Below are 24623 nucleotides of genomic sequence, written 5' to 3' on the forward strand. Positions count from 1 at the left end.
TAAACAGAGCAGATGTACTTAGCTCAGTAAAACATACCTTGCTTTAATATTGTGTAAAAAGACTCATTTCTCTGTCTACTTTATCAAAAAATATTTTTCCTTCTTTTTCACAAAAAGCGTTAAAGATTTAATATCTATGCTTTGCATCAGATTTTCAAAAGGTGCTTCTAATTCTTATTAGTGAACAGTACAAATAGCTACAGTGGTCAGGACATACACTAGGTTATGTTCAGGTGTTTGTCTTTGCTGATTTAGGTCACAATCTTCAAGCTAGTTTTCTACTATGTTCTCTAAATGTCCTAAGCAGAGGTCTGCAGAGCTGATCTGTCATTCCTCGGCCTGATGTGCACTTTATTAGTGATAAGCTGAAAATAAATAATGCATTGAAAACTAATGATAGGATTAGTGTACATAATACCCAATAAGCCAAAGACAGGACAGCATACACAAAGCTCTTTGAGATCTACTAAAGAAAGTCAGCATGAAATACAGCTGTTATCAACCTGGATGTTTTTACCACTCTCCTCTCCATTTGCTAGAGGGTGACATCGATCTTTTGCTGGAAAAATTTTATCAGGAAAACCAAGGGCACATCTCTTCATCACTGTCTGCTTCAGCAAATAAATCAACAGCACTGAATGGAACAGGAGCAGCTGTGTGTACAAGTAAGGAGGATTTTCTGAAAAGGTAATAGAGTCAGATGCTTGAGAATAGGTCTTTAGGTGTGCAGTTAGATGTACCTGGGCAGAGTCCTGGGCTCTTGAAGAATTCTATTCTGAGGTGATCGTGAACTCATGTCTTGGGATACCCAGATTTATTTACACTGGTGGATGCTCAGTTCGTCCCATGAGAGCTGTACTTCCTGAAGCTTTAAATCTTACTTCCTTGGTAGCAGAATGCTACTGCACAAGTCCAACTTCAGCTCATAAATATTTAGGAGACTTGCAGGAATAAAATTCCCAAGTGCAGAAAGTTTTCTTTGTATGTCCTATGTAGATTTTCCTAAAATAGAACACTGACTCCTTAAAGAATAGGCCAGTCATTCTTTTCCAGGCTGTACAATTTTACACTAGATTAGACTTTTGGTGTATATATAAAAAGAATTTTGTCTTTTTCTAGGTTATGAGATTGAACGACATCAGATTCGACCATTCCAGCTGGCAGTAGCTCAGAAACTGCTGTCTCATATTTGCTCAATTGCTGACTCCAGCACTCAAAATCTTGATTTGGGTTCCTTTGAGAAAATTGATTTCTTGATTTGTGTTCCACCCTCTGAAGTGACTTATCAGCAGACTTTGTTTCATCTCTGGCATTCAGGTGCTCATTAGTTAGCTTTATTAGCTGGATTTACAGGAAACCAATGAATGCATTTATATCTGGAAATCCTGACATTTGTTCCATTTTTTTTTTTCTAGGTATTTTATTAGAACTTGGGTTGGAGAAGCAGCATCTTACAAAGCAGAAGGTGGAACAGTATGTTCTGAAACTAGATGCAGAAGCCCAGATTAAGTTCAAAGTCTTTCTGCAAAACTCTATGCAGAATCCACACACACTGTTTGTCCTAATCCATGATCATGCACACTGGGATCTAATGAGGTAAGGATACTTGAACTTGCTTGCAGAGATGCAAGCATTTCTGAAGGCTGAGAGGTCATGGCTAGGCACATTTTCTGGAGTCACCTGCCTCTCTTAGTTGATAACAGCAACTTGCAGTGCTGAAGCTTGTAACTTAAACCTTTCAGGTAAATGAGTGAATTTGGAATGATGTGTTAAACTGGAGGAAGAAGTCGATTGCAGATGTCCTATGAGACTGGCATTTGCTCTGACAATTATTAATCTTTATTATACTAATTCTATCACAGGTACTTTCCCCCTTTCTTTCCACTATTGTGGCTTATGGTCTGTCATTTTCTGTCCTGTTTTTTGTAGGTAAGAATTATATTTTTCTCAAGAGCAGCAGAACAATCTGGCTAAATTTAGCAGGGAAGTGTGCAACCATTAATAACTGCCATAATGTCAGCTTCCTTTTGTCCTTTCATATGCCGGTGGCCGTAAGAGACCAGTAATTTGCTAGCTATAGAGTTAACCAGACTTAAAGAAATATTCAGCTGCAGTGAAATACTGCATTTATTTTCCTCTCCTTTCATGCAGCTAAATCAGGGTAATGAATAGAATCCTAAGTTCCTTGTTTGCCTTTAACTTTGATTTCACATCTCCCTTGAGCCAATCGCTTTGGAGAATTTTGGGTTTCTGTTTTGCAGTGCTATGCATAGCCTTTATCCTCAGACAGAACTGTCTACGGGACTTGTTGATAGACTGTTGAACTGCAGGGAGGTGAAAGAGGCGCCCAACATTGTGACGCTCCATGTGACTTCCTTTCCTTATGCGCTGCAGACACAGCACACTCACATCAGCCCTTACAATGAGATCCACTGGCCTTCTTCATACAGCAATGTAAGATGGATGCTCTGAGGTGATTTTGTGAGCTTTTCATGAGTTATTTTACTGTTATATACTTGTTGAAACTCTGGAGGCCTGATAATTTTTGTGTAAGCTGAGTGAAGTTTTCATGGTCTATGACAGTCTATGTCAAGTTTTTTTTCCTTTTGCTTCTTCTGTCATTTCTTGCTTATTATCTTTATATGTTTTATATCTCCTGTAAACTCTAGTAACTGCTATAAACCTTTGAGTTACATAGGTAGAAATCATCTAGAAAATCTGTTTCTAGTGCGTTACTGCATAAATATAAATGGATATATGAAATTTCTTCACATATTTTTACCTACATAGATTTTCTGTCTGTATGTTTACATGGGAAGAGAGGAGGGAAACAGGGAAAAATGGAGTATAACTTCTTTTCTCTCCAAAAACCAACTTTTTCCTTCTTCCTGTATATTATATGCCTGAATATATGATGCCTATTATAGAATGTGACTGCAGATACCGATAATTAATCAATTATAAATTAATAATTGGTAGATTTTTACCTTTAAAATTGTAATGCTTCATTTCTCCTAGGGTGTAGATTTATATCATGAAAACAAGAAATACTTTGGACTGTCAGAATTCATTGAATCCACTCTGTCTGGGCATAGTATCCCACTGCTTCGGTATGACAGCTCTTTTGAAGCAATGGTCATGGCTCTGGGAAAGAGGTATGGTACAATCCTTAGTTTAATGAAGGAAACATAGGGAGCATATTCTAGGGTCTTGAGTTGCTAACTAGAAACCTGATTCTTCTTCTTTTTTTTTTTTTTGTCTCACTGTCTTACAAATTATTTCATTTGTTCTTATTTTATCCTCTCATTTTTTTTTTCAGTATATATTTGGCCTGTGATCTAATAGTTCAGATGAATTCATTAGATAAACTTGCACACTGTTTAACCCATATTAGTGTGTGTACTTGGTTACAGTAGATAATTCTATATTACAGTAATTGAAAACTGCACAACCAAATGATTTGTAATGTAACTTTAGTCCAATATTATCACTTGCTGGCCATAGCTGACTTTTTTTTTTTAATGTATCATTTTTGTATACCACATAAAAAGGGAAGGAGGTATACCACTATATTTTGTGTACTTAAATCAGTGGTAAAAATTTTAGAGGAACTTCCCAGCTTGAAAATATATCAACAGTAATTATGGAGCCACTGCAAAAGAGTAATGACATATTATGTGAAGGCAAGCAACTGCAGATGATATTGGAGTCTGTAAGAATTTTAAGACAGGATGAGTAGAGTCTTGCAAATTTGTATTGCTAACTGAGAGAATGAGCACGTCCACACTTTGCTACTAGCATTTGCTACAGGGTGACATGGAGCTCTGGTCACGCACATCAGGTACTTCTCTGAGCAGGCCTGGTTTCATTTTTGTGAAAAATCAGAGCAAAGGAAGCTATTACATTTCCACATCTCTCCCTCTCATAGAGTGGGCATTAAGGCAGGGTGTACCTGGGCTTGGAAATTTGGAATGCTCATTGAGTGCTGCCTACATATTCAGTCCTGCTCACTGAGTGCTGACTACATATTCAGTCCTCTTGGAAAAAAAGAGTGAGTTGGTACACAGCTTGAGTAAGAACGCAATAGAAAAAACCCTACTGCTAATGTCATTAAGAGTACTGTTTTCATTGACGAGTGCATGCATTTTGATTGATGGTGTTGCTGAGTGCATTAGCAAATATTCTGTGACAAATTTTCTAACAGCAGCAAAGTGTTGATAACTTGAAGTGATGTAACACTGATGAACTACTTGCTTATAAAATCCTTACTAAGCAATAGAGAGACCACTTTGGTTCTGATTGTGAAATGATGTGTTATTGCAAGGACTATCAAACTGTAATTTTGGACAGTAAATGATAAGGGTTCTTTGCAGGATAAAGTCCTGAGTTTGCTATATTTTGGAGAACATCAGCTTTTTTTACTTTAATACTTCACTATTTAACCTTTATTTCAGGTTTCCCAGATTACACAGTGCAGTGATAAGGACTTTTGTCCTCATACAACACTACTCTGCAGCTATGATGGCAGTGTGTGGTCTTTCTCAGATGAAGAATTACACCTCAGTTGAAACTCTGGAGATCACCCAAAACCTAATAAACTCTTCAAGACAGTGTCCTAGTGGTCATGGCCTCATGGTAGTGTTGAGAATTCCATGTACCCCACTGGCTGCAGTGGCATATGAACGTCTGTATAATGTAAGGGAAAGACTAGCCCTTGAAGATAACTTTGAAATAATCTTGGGAAATCCTAATTCTGGAATCACTATAGGGAAGCACTTTGTGGAGCAACTAAAGGTAACTTGCAGAATGACATATACTGGGAAACTTCGTTAGATGGGTAGATGGGGAGACTGTTGGTGAGAGATATGGTCATGAGCTGAAGCGTGGTTCATAGTAGAAAAACTCAAAACTACTGCAAGGAGCACAACTTTTGACTGTAGACGAATCATCTGTGATTCCTTTACTGTCCTACCAATGGTTACTTTCTGGTTACTCAGTTGAATATTAACGGATAGAGCCAGAGCTTGGCTTCCTGCAGCAACCCTTCCAAACAGCTGAACTGCTTTTATGTACAACAACAGGGAAAACAGACATATAGAACTGTCACAATTTTCTCACGAAGTCATTGTTGCATGGATTTTCTTTGGTTAAGATTTATATTATTCTTCTCACCAGCAGATGGCATAAAGGCACCAAATTGGTGATGCTGCCTATAGGTTTGGAATTCACAGCCTGGTACTTAATTCTTTCTGGACCGTGTGTTATTTCAAAGATTCATTTATACCCTTTATGTCCAGAATCTTAAGTCATCTATGTAACAAAAGGCTCTGGTATTTTCTTGCTCTTCATAACACTGCCATCTGTTTGCTCTAGCAAAAATGTTTATTGTACTGTTCTGTGCTTAATTTGATGTGTTAGACAGTCATTTGACATCCGGAGCCAAAAGCTCATCCTACTGTGTCATGAATAACTTTTTCTGAAAAATCAATATTCTAAATCACATCCCATTTGTCTTCCCAGACATTCACAGTAGTGGTAATAAGTGTATAAATGGCAGAAGTGGAACTATCATACTGTTGTTCCTGCTGTGTATTCCTTATCTGTAGGTCAGTCTCACAGCAGAAAGTATTGGCTGGTATGAATAAAGTAGTATAACCTGATGCTAAACATTCAAATGACAGAACTAGTTATCTAATTTCTCATTACACTATTAGGAAAATTGACAACATTGATGGAGAGTAGGAGGCTTCAGAGGGTATTAAGTGAGATCAGTGTAATATGTGTGTTCAAAACTTCAGTACTTCCAGCTTCATGCTATTCCTCTATGGTGAAATAGCCTCATTTCCTTCTGTAATTTATCTATCACGAGAAGCAACCCTTTCTCTCCCCGGAAGCTCCTACTCATCTTTATTGCCTGATTGTACCATATCCACTCTATCCATGTATGCCCTAGTCCTAGTGCTGTGCAGCTGGGAGACAGGGAGACTTTTCAGACCAGAGCATGCTGTCTGTTCTCCTCAGGTTTACATCAGGCAGATTGCTACCTGTAACTCTTTAGGAATTGTACAATCTACTTGTGTTGAAATTGGCTCTGCCATGTGGCTTACTCTGGTGGAACATCTATCCACTGTGCAAATCAATTCAAACAATGGATGATAAAATGTGTGATCATTTGTGCCTTGCCAGGACGTTCAATAGTGTCTCTTATGCAGGTCTGGCAGAAAATTGAAGATGTAGATTGGAGGCCACAGACCTATTTGGAACTGGAAGGTTTGCCCTGTATATTAATATTCAGTGGCATGGATCCACAAGGGGAGTCTTTACCACGGTAAGTAGATCTGGTATTTTCTCAGTGGGAGTTCTTTATCCATTGCTTATTGGATGGCTAAAAATTAACTGTTTAAATACTTGTGTGGAAGAAAACATTTCAGTGTCAAAGATGCTTTTCCATTTTTTTTGTAAATTTTTATATTGTAAATAAAAAAGTTTATTAGTAATAATCTCCTGCTTTTATAGTAACTTAATATTAGTAACTTAAAAATATTATGAGTTGTCATGGTATAAGGGTATGTAAAAAAGAAGTATCTATAGCTACTTTAGATACCTCAAAGCAGCTGAGATATGTGCAGGATATTGGTGTATATCCAGCAGGACATGTGGAGAGGTCTGTGCCTTCTGGAGTTGAAGCTGGAAGGCAAACAAGATGCCCTAGGACCACCAAAATTGCACTAAATGTTTTTGTTTAGTCAATTAAATCCAAAATGATACCTTTTTTTTCCTTGTGTTGATGCTAATGTTCAGTGCACCAGATTAAACTGCTTAACTAGATAAAGAATAATAAAACTGTATGCACCATAATGGAAAACTTATTAAACACCAAAAATCTACCTTGTTCTATCTCATATGTAGCTTAAGCAGATTGTAAAAAATATTCCCCTTTGGCTGTGTCTGGAAAAGAAATAGAGTACATTGTGTTCTCATACTCTCTCATCTGTTTCTCTCCAGATCACTGAGATACTGTGACCTACGTTTAATAAATTCATCTTCTTTAGTAAGGACAACTTTGGAGCAAGAGCTTGGTTTGGCAGCATACTTTGTGAGCTCAGAAATTCACACTGAGAAAGCAGTTGTGAATGATGTGTTGGAAAGCGACCCAGAGAAACTAAGCAGCACTGATAATGAAGATGAAGAAATAGCAACAGAAGGTACTACTACCAGTGATAATAAGAGGTGTAAAATGATTGAGCTGTATTAGAAAAATACATGTGATATATTAGAAAAATGTGATATATTAGAAAATGAGAAATGGGTTTCAAGTTCTTCCATTCATTGTCTTTGAACTCATACTGAAATAGTAGAGTTGGAGAGGTTATTATTTCTTAAGAGAGGCCTACCTTAGGTGTGATGAATATTTCTGTCCATTTAGTTGAAGTAAGTTGATGTAATTTGAGTCCAAGGTGCACTGAGGTTAGGCATCTGAGTTATAAGGCTGCTTTCCTGGTCTGTGAAGTATGGCGTACTCCTGTGGAGTTCAATTTAGAACATCAGCTCAGATGATAGACTGAGCGCAGTGCTTTTTGCCTCTGTTTATTATTGCTAAACTACACCAAAAAAAAAAAAAAAAAAAAAAAAAAAAAGCATTTTGGCATAGAAAGCTAAGTTAGGAACCTCAAGCAAATGCCCTTGAGGGACTGTCATCATCAAAAGCTGAGATATAATTTATCCATAAAGCTGTTATGCAACGGGTAGGAGGTAGTTCATAACACACTGACAAAACAGAGCACTTCGTCAGTTGGTTTCACTGACACTAATTGGGTATTAAAGGTAAAACACAGTTGTGACGTGTCAGCTCCTGGCAGCAGAATTGATTTTGTAAGTGTACTGCAGTTCAACATAATTAGAATATTTTATAGGCTAATCCAATGCTGCATGACAGGAACACATTGAATACAGTGTCAGAAGGAGGACAGAATCCAGACAAGTCAAAGAATCATGGCTTAGGTTGGAAGGAACCTTAAAGACCATCCAGTTCCAATCCCCTGCCATGGTCAGGGTTGCAATACATCAAACCTGGCTGCTCAGGGTTCCATCTAAAGTTGTGAGCTCTTCCTTATTTCAACAATATAGCCATCACTTTTTACAGGCTTACTTTAATTATGCTTTGCTTTTGTTTTCCTCTGCTAATATTCATGAAACAGGTTCTACTTCAGAAAAGAGAAGTCCTATGAAAAGAGAAAGATCTCACTCTCATGACTCTGCATCTTCATCTCTCTCTTCAAAAGCTTCCAGTAAGTCCTTAAGTTTATTTCTATTAAGCTGTATTTAGGATAGATAAAAAACCTTCTGTTCAGCTTGTTAAAGAAAGGGGGGAAAAAAAGGCATAAATCAGTCAGCTTTTGGCAAGGCCTATTTTAATGAGATTATTATAGGTAACTTCTAAAAAAGTAATTTAGAATCAGACTTCTTAAATACAAGCAGATGATTTCTTGCTTGGAAAGTAAACATAGGACAGGCTACCTAAAACAGGTACTCCTTTAATGTGTGACACTTAGGTTTGAATCCTTAGTTAGTACTGAGTGCGTTCACTGGAGCTATGACAATTCAACAGTTTTAAATAATCTTTTGAAAATCCCTAGGAAGAATTCTCAGTCTTGTTCATGTCTTTGTCTTTTTTGTTTTGCTCTGGAATGTTCATTCATTAAATCTGCACTATTTGGAAGCTCCTTTGGAGGTGGATCTTTTTTCTTAAATCTTTGTTTCCTTTTTAATCTGCAAATTGTTGCATGAAGCATGTGACAATGTTGAGAATTACCTGAGCTTCTTGTCTGTTAAGTTTATTTGAATGCTTTTCAATGCAGATAAGAGGGGGAGTGTTGAATGAAGGTTCAGAAGACAAACTGTTATGTAGGTGTTACAATGTCCTGCAGCTTTTCAAAACATTGCTGCTTTTGAATCACAATACCTTCTTTTTGATCTGCTTGTAGTTTTCACCATGCTGACATGCATATTTAGCCATGGTTTCTTCTCTACAAACACAGTAGTGGTTATAAAAGGAAAGAAAAAGACAAGATTTGAAGACATTTTTGATAAGATTTTTAACCACTTTAACATGAAAAATGCTTTTTCTTCTTTAATCTGTTCTTCAGTTTGCAGGATCCATATGGCCTGCATGTGGCTGTGTAGCCTGAATTTGCCTGTGATTAAACAAATCTTTTTTTTCTCTTTTCTCTTTCTTTTTTTCCTTGTGCTCTGGGATACTGATATTCTGCAGGACGTTATGGTGGTTTCTTGAAACCATTCATACTGCTGATGATTTATTTTCATCTTCATTGCAAACATCATTTGGTGGCTGCTTTAGATTAATATCTGCAACTAGGATCTCTTACCATTTCTTGAGACCAAGAAAAGCTACAGACTCTTTTATTAGTTCAGAATCTGTTTTGTTGCTTTTTGTTGTTGTTGTTTGAGAACACAGACTTTTGTTTTCACTAGAAATGGAAAGCTGCTTTTATCTATGTCTGGCTTCAGACAGACATTCTTACTAACACAAGGAGACTGATTCCTGAGCCAGTGTTCAGTCTACTCTGAGGACTGCACAGTCTTTACATCTCCTTTTTGGAGGTTATTGAGATTAAAGATGCTCAGAGTCACTCAAAATGAAGCCTCAAACTCTCAAGAAATCATTGTAGTTAGAATACATTAATAAAGGTGCACCATTTTCAGATAATTAGTAAAGAGCTATGAGCTATATCTATGTGGTGGTCAAGGCCAGTCTTGATGAGTTCAGTTTCTGCTCTGAGCTGACCAAAGGCTGGATGGTTTCATAGAGCCAAAGTCTTGAGAGCTGAGTTATATTATGCCAGGCTGTGCTTCAGTATCACAAACATGAGTTTGGAATCAGAGCTGATTTAGAGCTGAGAACTGTTTTTGTGTGGAGATTTCTGTAGTTTGATGGGGTAAGAGCCAATGGGTACTAATTTTCTTTCACCCTTTTGAACAAAAGTTTATAGAATTTTATAGTCTTGAGTGATGAGGATATCTGATGAAATAGGGAATGGCTGAGGACAGGTCAATCACACCTTTCCTATGAACGTAAGTTCTTGGAAAGGCACTTGCTGCATTGAGACAAATACTCCCACCTAATCTCATTAAGACTTTCTGTATGAGTAAGCTGAAAGATAGCAGGAGCTATAGGGCTGCATTATTTGACAGGTACTGTATCTAAGCAATTTTTCAGTGTTTCGCTGTGTCATTGACTAGCTGGGATTATTGCACTTACATTAAAATATTATGTTGTATTGAAATATAATTTTCCTTTAGTTACAGCATTCTGCAGCGAGCCATCTCCTCCTTTAGTAACAGCAGGAGACAGAGCAAAATCCCCCCACCAAGTCCTAAGTAACAGCACCGAAGAAACTACAAATAGCCATGAGAAGCAGAAGCAGAAGGTAGACAAGGGGGCACAAACAACAATCAGCAAACACTTACCTCCGGGAAATGAACAACCTGATACAAAACAAAACCTAAAAAGTGCCCAAATTTCCATCACCTCCTCATCTTCCTCACCTTTCTCTTCCTCTTCTTCCTCCTCTGCACCTACTCATAACTCCTTCATCTTACAGACCTCTCAATGCTTCATGACTAAATCATCAAAACAGCCTCCCATAGTTTTCCTGCCCAAACTGGTTTATGACATTATTACCTCTACGGACAGCAGTGGACTTCCAAAATCATCTTCCCTTTTGCCTTACCACTCTGTGATGTGGGCAAGTTCTTTTCGTCCTCTTATGAGTAAGATGATGACTTGCACAGAGCAGTCTCTATACTACCGCCAATGGACAGTGCCCAAGCCAATCCATATGGACTACAATAATAGAAATGAGGGCAGAATGGACACCTTTCACCCAAGGAGACTGCTGCTGAGTGGGCCACCACAGGTGTGTAATAAGAGCAAGGTATTATCATCCATTTATGTTATTCAGTTTTATCATCTACAAAAACAGATTAGTTATTTTTATTCGTACTTGAAACGTTTTTTATGTGGAGAGTAAGTTGCTCATATTTTATTTCCTTATTTCTCAACTCCCTTCTAATAAAATGATCTTTTATTCTTTACTGTTAGTTTGAGTTCAAAGACAATGAATCTGGAGCAATATTAATTTTCTGTCAGTCTCTTTCCATTAAAATGTTTTCAAACATAGCTTGCTTGGAAGATAGATTTCATGCCTCATTTCTATCAAAGTTGAATAAGCATTTACATTTTAAATAAACATCAAAGATCAGCACAAAAACACTTCCCAGGATCAATCTAAAGATAGCTGCAACTTTGCAGTTGAGGTATTTTCTGTTTCCTCCACGTGACAGGCAGAAATTTAGAAGCTGTTGTAGGTAGCACATGCAAGAAGGCCTGTTCAACATTAGCAGAGCTTTATTTACAAGGTGAATACTAACCAAGAGTTTGTAAATTTATTTCAAAATATGCATAAAAATGGGTATTGTCCTAAGAAATTCCTTGCTTGTCTTTTAAATTCTCTGAGAATGTTTAATACTTATGTCTGAGTAAGATATCTCCTAGTTCAGTGCACATGTTACATAGTAAGTCTGATGCTGTGCCTCTCACGTTCTTCTGAAGCAATGAGACCACATGTCTATGAGCATATTTACATCACATGAGCATCAGAAGTCAGAAAGGAAAAATCAAACCAAAGACTCGTGTTTCCTGTTGCTCTAGTATCAACAAAAAGTTCATCTAAATATAGTTACCTGCCTTATCTTGATCCACCCATATGGATTTATGCCTATTATAAATGCCATTCATGCCTATTGACTGGAAAAGGAAACTATATATATTGCTATTTATTAAGTATTTTTTTCCATAGTACCAAATGTATATTGCAGTGAAGTAAGAAGAGCATAAATGGGCTTTTCGTACTGAAAGTTCCTGTAAATTTTACTGTAATGTGTAAAGGATTCCAGAAAGTACTTCGATTAGGAGTTATACAATACTCTCAATTCTTTTAATATAAATATAATTTAATATAAATAAATTATATAAGTGTGCCAAAGATTGAAGTGTTACACAATCAAGAAAATGAATGTCATATTAAGGTGCAGACCAAAAAATAACATTCTGCAGCAGGTTGTTGACATCAATCTCTAAGAAAAACATAAGCTGTGACAATTTTTTTGTACAATTTTATATGTATACATATCACAACTCACAAAGAGACTATTCCCAACGATACCATAAAAATTCAGATTTACTGATATGTAAATACTGCTTTAGTATTCACCTGATCGTAAAGCATATGGTTTAGGGTCTCAGATGTAAGCCTGTGTTTCTCAAAATAGTCATTTAGAGACCTCTGAAAGCATTCTACATATCCATCAGAAGGACTTGTTGTTTAACACATGACATGTGACATTTAGCTAGTTATATTGAGACAAGCAGCTTGCTCATTCATTAGCTCCCTACCATGGTATATGATATTCACCACCTTTAACTATCAAATGAAACTCTTTTTCAAATACAGAATAGGGCTCCTGTGGGCCCTCTGTACAGCAGTGAATGACACCTTTAATATCACTTTCTTTACGTGAAATTCCATCCTTTCTCCACTTATATGGAGAAGCTGGCAGCCCATGTCTTTGTCAGGTACGCTCTTTGCTGAATGAAGAATTGGATGGAAGGTTGAGCCTAGAGTATGGTGGTGAATGGAGTTAAATCCAGCTGGCAACTGGTCCCCAGGGGTCAGTATTTGGGCCCATCTTGTTTAATTACTCATGATCTGGATGACGGCACTGAGTGCACCCTCAGTAAGTTAGCAGATGACACCAAGCTGTGGGGAAGTGTAGGAAGGGCATTCTGAGAGATCTGGACAGGTTGGATTGATGATCTGAGGCCAACGGGATGAAGTTAACAAGACCAAGTATTGGGCTCTACACTTTGGTCACAACCCCAGGCAATGCTACAGCTTGGAGCGGAGTGGCTGGAAATCTGCACAGAGGAAAAGGATATGGAATTGCTGGTCAGCACTAGGCTAAACATGGGCCAGCAGTGCTAAGAAGGCCAATGGCATCCTAGATTATATCAGAAATAGTGCAGTCAACAAAAGCAGGGAAGTGATCCCTCTGTACTGAGCTCTGATGAGGCCTCATCTCAAGTATTGCATTCAGTTTTGGGCCCCTCACTGTGAGAAGGACATAAATGCCCTGGAGTGTGTCCAGAGAAGGGCAATATTTCTGTTGAGGGGTCTGCACAATTTAATGAGAAATTGCTGAGGTAACTACGATTGTTTGGTCTGGAGAAGAGGAGGCTCAGAAGGGACCTTAGTGCTCTCTACAATGTCCTGAAGGGAGGTTGTGGTGAGGTGGGAGTCAACTTCTTGCATAACTAGAGACAGGACTAGAGGGAATGGTCTCAAGTTATGTCAGGGAGGTTCAGATTGGGTATTAGGAAGAATTTCTTCTCAGAAAGAGTGGTCAGGCACTGAAACAGTCTGTCCAAGGAGGTGATTGAGTCACTGTCCCTGGAGGTGTTTAAGGAAATGGTAGACGTGGTTTAGTGGGCAATATTAGTGGTAATTGGGTGCTTGGACTAGGTGATCTTCGAGGCCTCTTCCATATGATTTTATGGTGTTACGTCTATAGTGTGGGTTTTTTCCTAGTGTTGCATTGGATCATGCAGCTAACACATTGCTTAGTGAGCATGAACAAGTATCATAGCTATGGGTAGAAATGTACGACGTTGAACAAAATGCCTATCAGGAAGTCTAAATTCACTGAAATATTTTTCTTAGAAACATTTATCTTAAAATTCTCCAAACCGCAAATGAAAATTTTGTGCCGTTGTTTTTATACCTGAATATTACAAGCCTAGAACTAGCATTTTCCATAGGCAGGTAAGCTGCTCGTAGTCTGCAAGTAACTGCCCATTCCTGATCATAGAAGTTCTCTCAGGGGATGAAAACCATCTTAAGACATTTCCTGAGGAAGAAAACTGCTGCTCATACTGTTTGGGTCTCCTCTCCTTTTCCTAAAATTTTAGTACAATGGGCTTAAATGCCATTCTTCTAATGTAATAAAGGTATTAGGGAAGTATTTAATATATTTTTTGTTAGCTGTCTTTTAGCAGAACATAGCAAGTGGAAACAAGGAGAAGACCCAGCACCATTTGACCAGCTGTCTGTGGACCATCAGAATATTTTCTATGAATCAACACTGGTTCGCAGACCACAGTCTGAAAACCACTGCTGTGGTATGTGAAGAACTGTCTCACTTGGAAATTAAAGTAGCAAAGCCTTATGGAATTATTTCCACTTTTGCCATAAATTACTCCAAATGTGAAGATTGTTATCAGGTGGTACTTTCTAGAAACATGTGAGAATAATAAAGTACTTCCAGTGCTCCTGATGTCTAATGACTGGAACAAGTTAAAAAAAAATAAAAAATAAAAAATAAAAAATAAAATAGAGAAACTCATTACTCTTAGACCTGCTACAACAGACCTTTGGATGACCATTTCATGAATAAGCACATCTAATTTTTCTGACTGGATTCTCTCAATCTCCAGTTTTTAGTTTGTTTTCAGTTTATTATAGATATCTATGGAAAATACAGTTCAGTGACCAAAATCTTTTAACAGCTTCCACTCCTGTAGGTACTGCAGGTCTTTGATACAAAAGATGAACCTTTGTTCTTATGAAATTTTCTGTGGGAAGGATTTGAATTCATGTTCTCTCCTCTTGCTCTTGTACATCTACAATCTTCATGAATGAACAGTTGCAGAGTAAACATATCTTTATGTATCTCACAAAATCATGCCTTGCATTTAGGATGAAAATAGAAACCAAAATGCTAAATCTTTGCAGGATTCTCATTCCTTATTTATTGCAAGTTTTCACAAAGTATGAGATTTTTGCAATTTAAGTCTTCTGTGATCTTCTCCTTCAAATTCTAATTCATCAGGCTTCTATCTTTCATGTTCAGATACCCAGAAACAAATTAGAGTAATACTTCAATTATCTGACAAGGTATGGCCCCCAGGTGACTTATCCTGCTTGCAGCATCTCTTTGTGGATGCCCCAAAAAACTGATCCAAAAGAAGGGTAGTGACATACGAGACAAGAATTCTTTGGAGAGATCTGGCAGCTGTGTGTAATGACAAATCCTCAGTACTTTCAAGCAAGCTGACACTCTGTGCATTTCCATCTGGTCAAGTGATGGCACATAAAAAACACAGAAATCATATTATTGAATTTAAAGGCACATTTACCTATCTGAGCATGTTATAAATTCAGATTTTCAAGGCTCTTCCCTTCTGAAGCAAATGTTAATTGTCAAGTGGAAGTCATTTTTCTTTTGAATCTTTTGCTCTCTAAATGAACTGAAAAAAGTGTTCTGTATTTCAGCAAGTTATTTCTTCAGCAGAAAATGCTGGCAAATATGTGAGTGAGGGGAGTCAAAGTAAAAACTCTGTCATGTGTTCAGCCTGGGTTCTCTGCCTGCAGAGAAGCAGTCTGAAAACGAGAGATTCCTGCCTGCTCCCACCAGCATTTTCCATACAGTGCTGCTAATACCTAGCAGTTCACAGAGGTCAGTGTTATACTGGACAGTTTTTAGCTGACAGATAATGAGATTAGGTAAGATGTGATGCATGGAATATCAAAAGTGCATATGTTTTAGTTTCCTGGTGAGGGACCAATATTTTCAATCCCTGAAAAATGCTGAATGGTTTTCAGCATTTTCAATTTGTGACCTGACTGCTTTGTATATCTGAATCAACAGACAATTGCTACCTTTCATCTAAGTACCATTTAGGGTTAGCCTGCTGACCCCAGATGTATTCTTGAAAACTATTTGTGAAAACCTGTTTCCTGAGCTAACAGAAAATGGATGTTTTTGATAGAGCAAGTTTTAAATGGTTACTGAAAGGGAAAAGTAAGGCTTTCAGCCTGTTGGCAATTCTAAGAATACACTTAAAACAGATTAGGAATGACAGCTCTGTACTTTTGACAATTTATCTCTCATTTGTTCAAAATTACGGAGCTCTCAATCTGTCAGGCCACTTAATGTTTAATCAGAGGATGGTGGGAGGCATGTAAAAAGAGTACATTCATAATGGCATAGAAATGTAATCACTGCTGTGAGAAAAAATGTAGAAAATACATTCTAATAAAACAAAGTATGATCAAGTTTGCCACAAATGTGGAGAATGAAGTAGTTTTGCCTTGCTTACCAATGAACAGGTATTTCATTGAAGCTTACAGCTTTGTTCCAAAGTTAGTAAAAAGATTCTCATGAGTCTCAAAGGATTTTATATGAAAACTCAGAGTGGGACTCAGAAATATCTCAACCATGGGGCTGTGCTCTAATGGAAAGTAACTTCTTCCTGTATTACCCCTGGACAACATGGAGTTGTTGTCCATAGACCATGGAGCAGAACACATGGTCTATGGGCTTATTTTACCCTCAGCAGGGAAAAGGGAACCCTTTTCAAGCCTTGCCAAACACTCATCCAAGTGCAATCTAGTTTACTGAGAATAACGGATGAACTTTGACAAAAGCAAATGTTTACTTGCTCTTGTTCCATCTTCAAAGACTCAAGTGTTGAGAGAAAATGAAAAAGCTACTTGAAATATGGAAATATTAAGTCCAGCACTGTTTTAAATTGTTCAGTACACAAGGTTGCTGACATAGCCCAGCACTGGCAACGAAAGCTGGGGTTTAAATGCAGTACTAATGTAGATGTATTTCAAAATTCTATTCAACTACCTGAGAACAACTAGTTGCAGAAGGAGAACATGCCATAACGTGTTAACTTCACTCAGTATTCTCCTGTCAGAATTAAATGAGTTTGCAGGTCTCTTTTTTTCTCCCCCTCTGTACTGCGTCCTTTCAAAGTGTAACAGTGTTATTTCTTCATGTGATCATCAGTAAACTTTATGTGGAAGACACTGAGCAATTAATTGAGTTAAACGCTGGCTGTGGCTGAAAAACCTACAAAAGGACTGGATGTGGCCTGGACAAGTTCTCCAATAGAGGTCTGACACTTCTTCCTTCAGGATACTTCAACAGCACTCAGTATGCTGATGAACTGTGCAAATACAAAAGAGTTGAAGTAATTATGTTGTTATTTTACATCACGTGAATTGTTTTTAGAACACTTTAGGAGTTTGTGTGGATTTTTAAGTGTTCATTGCCATTTTAGCAACTGTAAGAGAGAGAAAATTCAAGTTTGCTGTCTTATAATTAGACCCGTGACACAAAATGCATTTTCCAAACTAACTTCCTACATGAAGAGCACCTAAAAAAACATCGAGCACCTGAGCTTGTCATTTATGGTTGGGAATAGGAAAGTACAGGGATATGCAAACACTAAATATTAATATTTGGTTTCACTTCAGCTGCAATTTCCAGATGAAAATGAAAGTTCTGTATTTTCTGATTTGTATATTTACAGATAGGGAAAACAGGTGCCTACCTGCAGTTCCTCAGTATTTTGTCCAGAATGCTGATCAGGCTGACGGAAGTGGATGTTTATGATGAGGAAGAAATCAACATTAGTAAGTTTTTGCTATAAATAATATATAAATATAATTATATAAATTTATATAAATTATATAAATATAATTGTAATTCCATTACTTTTTATTTTTCAATAATTTCATAGACATAAAAGAAGAATCAGATCAATGCTACCATCAGCCTGGAGATACATGGCCAGATTTGGAGATGTTTAAGAAGATCCCTTTTGACTATACTATCCATGACCCAAAATATGAAGATGCAAGTCTGATTTGTTCCAAGCTTCAGGCTGTAAACAGTGAAGGTTAGAATTTGAAAAATCTGTTGAATGTTACACATACATACATTTATTTGGTTTTAGCAGGTGAATCATGTTGACTTTTAAACAGTGTAAAACTGTCAGAATTGTACTTGACTAAATAATAATTGAAAAAAGATTTGTAGTTTGTTAGATGAAACACTAGATTAGTAGCCTTATTAATGTTTTATGGCATATTAAAGAGGTAGTCTCATTAAAAACACTCTGATCCCACAAAAAGTGAGTATTTTAATGTTTCCTATTACAATGTCATTCTTTATGTTCTTAGAGATCTTAATAGGTTTATTTGGTTTATGTTTGGAAAAGGTGATATGTATGTGTTCAGATTTAAATTCCTGTGGTATTAAGGTGTGAAATAGTCCTCTGGACTCCTTTAATAATTATTCATAAGAAATAAGCACTTCTGAAGTAAACTTTAGATAAAGTATGCATTTAAATTAGGGCACGTGGATTGCAGATGTGTTTGTGTCTTTCTGCGGTCCGTAGCACTCATCTAGCTTACAGGCAAATAACAAATGAAAATGTCTATGGCCAGGTGAAATAACTCTTATCTTACGGTCCCATACGTAAAGCAGCTGGGGAAACATGGGTAGGATGCATCCAAGCACACCAAGAGTGCTCACCAACATCATACCACCTTTAGATGGTAATGACAGTGAATGGAGATTCCTGGTGATTGAAAAAAGGCAAAAATGCCTTTCTTTTTCAGGACAAGAAGGAAGGTCAAAGCAATTACTGCCCGTTCAGCCCACTCTCAGTCCACAAAACAGTTACGGATCCAACCCTCCTGCAAATCATGTCCAGGACCATAAAGAACAGGACAGTAATTGGGAACAGCTAGCATGGAAGAATCATAGGCAAATAATGACTGACAAATCTAATTGCCTTTTATCATGAGATGACTGGCAGGGTGGACAAAGGAAGATCAATGACTTAAGTGAGGTTTTTGTCAGTGTCTTCTGTAATATCTTTATAGCCAAAGTTGGAGAGAGAAAGTTTAGACAGGTCAATTCTGAAGTGCATAGGAATTCATTCAAGTGTAATGTGGCACAAAGTCTGACTGACACCTACTTATGCATGGCAATGCCTAGGGACTGATAGTGGGGAAAATGCTGTTTAAGATTGCCTTTAATAACCCAATCAAAGGGAAATATTGCAACCTCAGCAAGTTTATGGACTTACCGCTACAATGCTCAGAATGAAATTATACCTTGTTTTGCATGTATTTAATCCTGCCATCGTTCTTTAGTTTAATTAAAGTGACAGAAACAATTTGTCACAAAGGAATACATTCTGGCCTTGAATATATGTTACATACATTTTGTTTCTGTTTTTAATAGACAGACCCATTAGCAGAAGGCAGGAGGATATGTACACCCACCGTCAAACAACTAGGATGAGATTATCCAAGTATGCAGCATATAACACCTACCATCACTGTGAACAGTGCCATCAGTATATGGGTTTCAATCCCAGATACCAGGTAAAAATTTCCAGACATAAATGTTTAGATCAGATATTGAAGCAGACACAACCCAAACACAGTTTTGTGTTTATTCACTGTAGCTAAATTGACTTACAATCTGTTTGTGTAGATTAAAGAAAGAGCTGATTGTTGGATTTTATTATGTCTTGAGGTTTGCCTGCCTTGACTAGACATCAGACCTGGGGACTATAGAGTTTCTGTTCCTCATGTAATCTGGGGCCTTCAGAGGGACATTATGTGCTTGGTAATGTTATGAATGCATATTCACCACAGTGAGACCTTGTAGGAAATAATTTTGACACTAACCACTGGCATTATCCTATTTTTCCCATCCTCAGCTTTATGAGTCCACTCTGCATGCGTTTGCCTTTTCCTATTCCATGCTGGGAGAAGAGATCCAGCTTCATTTTATCATTCCAAAGTCAAAGGAGCATCATTTTGTCTTTAGCCAACCAGGAAGACAACTGGAAAGCATGAGGCTGCCACTAGTCACAGATAAGGTAGATGAATTATTATATTTGTGGCCATATATAGGAGAGAGACATGACCATCTTTAAGATTCGTTGTAGGATTCTTTACATTTCAGATCGTGCTGTCAAGAGATGATAAGGACCTAACACAGGCTTGTATTTTCTCCCAGAAAGAGAGACATGCAACAAAATTGTCAAGCAACTGATAAGCTTTTTCTCATTACCAAGGCTGTTTTTTTTTCACATTTACATTCTTATCTGAGGTTAATGTTTTTTGGTTATGGGTTTAAGGTGTTAAAGCGAGAACAGTTTCAGCAACTGGCCTCAGAGATGTGGTTTTGTTTGTCATACAGTTTACTGACTGTAAGGAAGCAATTTTTTACTGTAAAGAAAGGCAATGGATTTTCAATCCTATTATGCATAAGTGCTCAGATGGTTTCTTAAAAACAAAGAATCTTTGCCAAGGCTTTAAGACTATCCAAAGAATTGCAGGATACACTTGTAGAAAACACTGTATAAAACATTTGGCAGGATATGCAGCCTCTGATGTTGGCCTTTACAACGACTCTTAATATCCATATTTATGATGAAGCTGTGAGTGGTTCAGGCTAGGTGTGGGCATTAGTGGAGCAGTTTGTGAAACAGTAGCAAACACTAGCTTACTACTTTACTTGAGAAAATAAGCTGTTTCCAATAAAAGATAATCTATCAATATCACCCTCCAGTTTGAGCATTTATGTCCTTGAAGATCGAAATGGGAGACCCCACACAGCAACATAGCAGCAACTGTACAAAGTGAGGTTTAAACTTCAGTAACCTTGTACTTGATCTGTACGTAACTTGAACTATGATCTGGGTAGCTGTGGGTTCTTCTCCTGCTTCTGTCACAGACTTGCTCTGAGGCTTTGCCAAAATTGTTTGTTTTCCCTTTGCTTCTTTATCTGTTCGTCCACTCCAAAATGGTGCCTGCAGCCTTGATGCAAGGTTGAAAGGTGCTGTGAGATATAAACCTAGATTATAAAACTACTATAAAATATTTTTCTCAGTGCACTTTAATTAAATCTGTAGAATTCCACAGAAATTAATACCCGTCCATCATATTGTGCTTTGACATTTTTAATGTATAGTGCTTAACTGTGAGGGCTGTGAAGAGGCATAGTTTCCTTTTGGGTCCCTAACAGCCTGAAATCAGTTCCTCAAGCTGGAATAGTCCTGGATGCTTGCAGAAACAGGGCATTATGGAGATATACTGTCAAACCTGAAAGTACTTAATGAGTTTAAATGCATTCAAGTTTGGATGATAGCCAGTCAGAAGACTTATATTACAGTTTTGGACTAATGTGTTTCTTACCATGTTCTGTCATACAGATCTGAACCCTTTTCCAGATCTAGCCTCAAGGTCCATGAGTAGTTGGCAGTAAAAATTACCAGTCCTATCCAATTCACCACTGTCTCACCAGATAGATAAGTTAGTAGATGGAGTTTTCTTTTTTTCCAACTCTTATAAAACTTGTTTATTTTCCCATTAAGCTGATTTTAAATGTAGCAATGTAGTGAAACTTAAACCAATTTGCTCTGTTGATGGACCTGGTTCTTGTTTAAACATTATCCAGCTTAATAAAGAAACTTATCTTTGATTCACTTACAGAGTGAAGATTTCATAAAAAGCCCCACTTTTACTCCCACCACTGGGCGCCATGAACATGGGCTTTTCAATTTATATCATGCAATGGATGGAGCCAGTCATCTGCATGTTTTAGTTGTCAAGGAATACGAAATGGCCATATATAAAAAGTACTGGCCCAACCACATTATGCTTGTTCTTCCAAGCATTTTCAACAGTGCAGGAGTGGGTAAGTGTGACATAAAGTGTGACATAAAAAAATATGGACATGTGACTTGGGCCCTTGAGGTGGTGCTATTCAAATTGAAATGTAGATATATGTACATACAGATATAGATATTATAGCTACCATATCTGATGATCTGGATTCTCTTTGAAGACAGTCTTGTGTAACAGTCTGTGTAACAGTCTTCAGTGCAGTTCACTTAATCCAGATCACCTACAACAAGCTAGATGAATCACATGAAAATACTTTTTCTTCTCTCTTGATTTTAAATAGAAATGAGGGTAGTTAATTCAGATGGAATTACCTACTCTGCCTTCTAGAACTAAGTTGCATGCTCTTTCCAGCTAATTCTGCATAGGAATCTCAGGTACCCAGAGAGGTTCAAATATTGCTAGATGCTTCTGTTTGCTCAACTGAATTGTGCTCACACTTTCTGGTAGAGGAGGTAACTGCTGCATCTCATGGAAGTGAAACAACTGAGTTCATGAGACTGGAAGCCCTCTATTAAAGCTTCAGGTGTGTGTGGGAGAAATGAGATGGGTAAAGATTAATGAGCATACCAGTCAGATACATCTCTTGGGTAGATTCTGTTAATATAATATCTGTGAAGTATTCAGCACCTCGCATTAGTGATGCAATTTGTAGACATCAGTAGTGACAATCATTGAGAATAGAGAATCAAGAGAAATCGCTCCCATGTCATTCAGTTAATGTTAACCCACATTTCTAGTTTACACTACGATAGTTGAGGCACTATCTGTCAGGTTAAAATGATCAGTCACTCAACCCTTCAGATATTAAGAAATCTTTACCACAGCAATCAGGCTTTATTTTGCATGCTTTCCAGTGGGTTTCTGTCAGTCATTATCTTGGCCACAGACACACTATGTTGGCTCTGGGGAGTGTTAGGACATTGAAGCCTTCAGAGTGAGTCATATCCTGGGGTCCAGAAATATTCTCTTCTAAAGGATTTCAAGTTAAAAGCAAACAACTTCTGCCCCTGCTTTTCATCTTATAGATTATGTCCTTGGTTTCAGGTGCGGCACACTTCCTGATCAAAGAGCTGTCTTATCATAACTTGGAGCTAGAACGAAATCGGCAGGAGGAGCTGGGCATAAAGCCGCAGGACATTTGGCCTTTCATTGTCATTTCAGATGACTCCTGTGTTATGTGGAATGCAGTAGAAGTTGATTGTTCAGGAGACAGGAAAAGGTAAATAGAAGACCACTTGCTCTTTCAGCTGATCTCTTTTAAGCTTTCACAGCATATCAGTTTTAAAATGACATTTCGTATACTACTTTTACCCTGTACAAGCAGAGCATAATATTTGCCATTTGAAAAATTGTTTTCCACAATGTTTACTGCTTGTTTTGCTTTTCTGTCCCCTGAGGATTTAAGTGCCTTGCTCTGGTTCAAACTAGAACTGCAGATTTCAAGTTCTGAAAGCAGTCCTTCATACACTGAGCAAACACAGTCATTCATGTGTACGTTTTCAGTAGGATTTTTCTAAGGAAGCTAAAAGACATTTCTGTGCAAATCAGGCAACTGCTTTCTGCTGGATCATTTGTCAGTTTCACTCTGTGTGGCTCTTTCAATACACCAGGTCTTCAAACAGTATTTTTATTTCCGTAACCTTAGAACATTATTTGTTCTACATGTCTTTGTCTATTCCCAGAATGATGGCAATGCAGGAGTTATAGCAAACCTTCAAAAAGAAAAATGCTCACTGAGCTTTGAGGTTTATGGATTTGAGAGGTAGATTAGGACGATCTTGCACACTTAAGTTCTGGCACAAAGTCAGCAACCCTGCAGTGATCATTATCCAGGTACACTGCAACATTATCTAGGTAACTTTAAAAATCTGGAAATCTGAGTGAATACTTTGAAAGATCTAAGGTAAATTTCTGACCTGACATATCAGTCTCCCACCACATAAGCGCTAGATAGTTTTAAATTTTGAGTCTACCCTGAAATGGGAAGTGAAAAATTGCAATAAAGCAGTACAACATTGAAGCTATCTACCTGGTAACTACTATGGAATTGAGAACTATTGTTCAGCCGAATAAGATTCTAATTATTCTCTCTATATTTCAACACATTTTCCTAATTGCTGTAGCGACTATACATGGACTGAAAGGAATGTTTCATTGAAGCACATTCTGCAACGTATTGAAGCAACTCCTAATGTCACTCACTATGCTTTAATTGGGATGAGAAAATGGTCCAGTAAAACAAACACTTCTGAGATCAAGGAACCATTCTCGTGTTGCCACGTACATGATTTCATTATGCTAAATGTTGATCTGACACAGAATGTCCAATACAACCAGAACAGGTAAGTGAATCTGTAACGTCTTTCAAAAGACATAATGAACCAAATAAATTTTACAAACACTATTGCTGGATTTTTAGGAGGTTATTAATGGAGCGCAAACAGGTTTTGTTGTCTTTTTGAACATTCAAATCCTTCCCAAATTACCAATATTTAAAAAAAGACATTAATCCCCACAGTTTCAAAGAAGCAGTTATTTGAGTTATGGAGTAGATGCACTAAGTGATGAGTACTGTAATGCAGGCCTCCCAGTTTTATACGAGTGGCCTTCTGGTAACACCATATTTCTCTTCCTGCCAACTTGGACTTTTCCAAAGGAAATCATGGCTTTGTGGGTGAATGGTGCATAACTAAGTCTTGTTCTGAGATGGAACTGAGATACAGAGATACAGCTGTTTGGTTTTGTTTGTTTGTTTGTTTTTATGCTGAGGAGCATAATATAGATCAGAATAGATATTAAGACAAATTTCTTTCCCATGAGGATGGTCAAACATTGGAACAGGTTTCTTAGCAAGATAGTCGTGCCTGTCAGTGTTCAAGAGACATTTAGTATAATTTAGTATATTTTAAGTTTTGGTTAATCCTGAAGTGGTCAGACAGCTGGATTGGATAATCTTTGCATGCCCCTTCCAACTGAACT

General features: G+C 37.5%; 1 protein-coding gene across 1 annotated transcript in view; it reads left to right on the top strand.

Moving 5' to 3' along the window:
• GREB1 (growth regulating estrogen receptor binding 1) overlaps positions 1 to 24623 on the top strand; it is a gene marked incomplete at both ends in the record, with an annotated part of 49384 nt that overhangs the window by 18201 nt on the left and 6560 nt on the right. The window contains 17 exons of the mRNA XM_079550084.1: positions 540 to 665; positions 1120 to 1317; positions 1416 to 1596; positions 2262 to 2454; positions 3019 to 3155; positions 4455 to 4794; positions 6213 to 6328; positions 7006 to 7205; positions 8199 to 8288; positions 10321 to 10937; positions 17462 to 17564; positions 17672 to 17830; positions 19186 to 19328; positions 19670 to 19831; positions 21450 to 21654; positions 22689 to 22863; positions 23768 to 23986. Coding sequence (XP_079406210.1) covers positions 540 to 665; positions 1120 to 1317; positions 1416 to 1596; positions 2262 to 2454; positions 3019 to 3155; positions 4455 to 4794; positions 6213 to 6328; positions 7006 to 7205; positions 8199 to 8288; positions 10321 to 10937; positions 17462 to 17564; positions 17672 to 17830; positions 19186 to 19328; positions 19670 to 19831; positions 21450 to 21654; positions 22689 to 22863; positions 23768 to 23986 — 3364 coding nt within the window. The remainder of the gene's footprint in view (positions 1 to 539; positions 666 to 1119; positions 1318 to 1415; positions 1597 to 2261; positions 2455 to 3018; positions 3156 to 4454; positions 4795 to 6212; positions 6329 to 7005; positions 7206 to 8198; positions 8289 to 10320; positions 10938 to 17461; positions 17565 to 17671; positions 17831 to 19185; positions 19329 to 19669; positions 19832 to 21449; positions 21655 to 22688; positions 22864 to 23767; positions 23987 to 24623) is intronic.

This window comes from Tetrao urogallus, assembly GCF_951394365.1.
Source record: "Tetrao urogallus genome assembly, chromosome: 2".
In the NCBI taxonomy this organism is placed as follows: Eukaryota; Metazoa; Chordata; class Aves; order Galliformes; family Phasianidae; genus Tetrao; species Tetrao urogallus.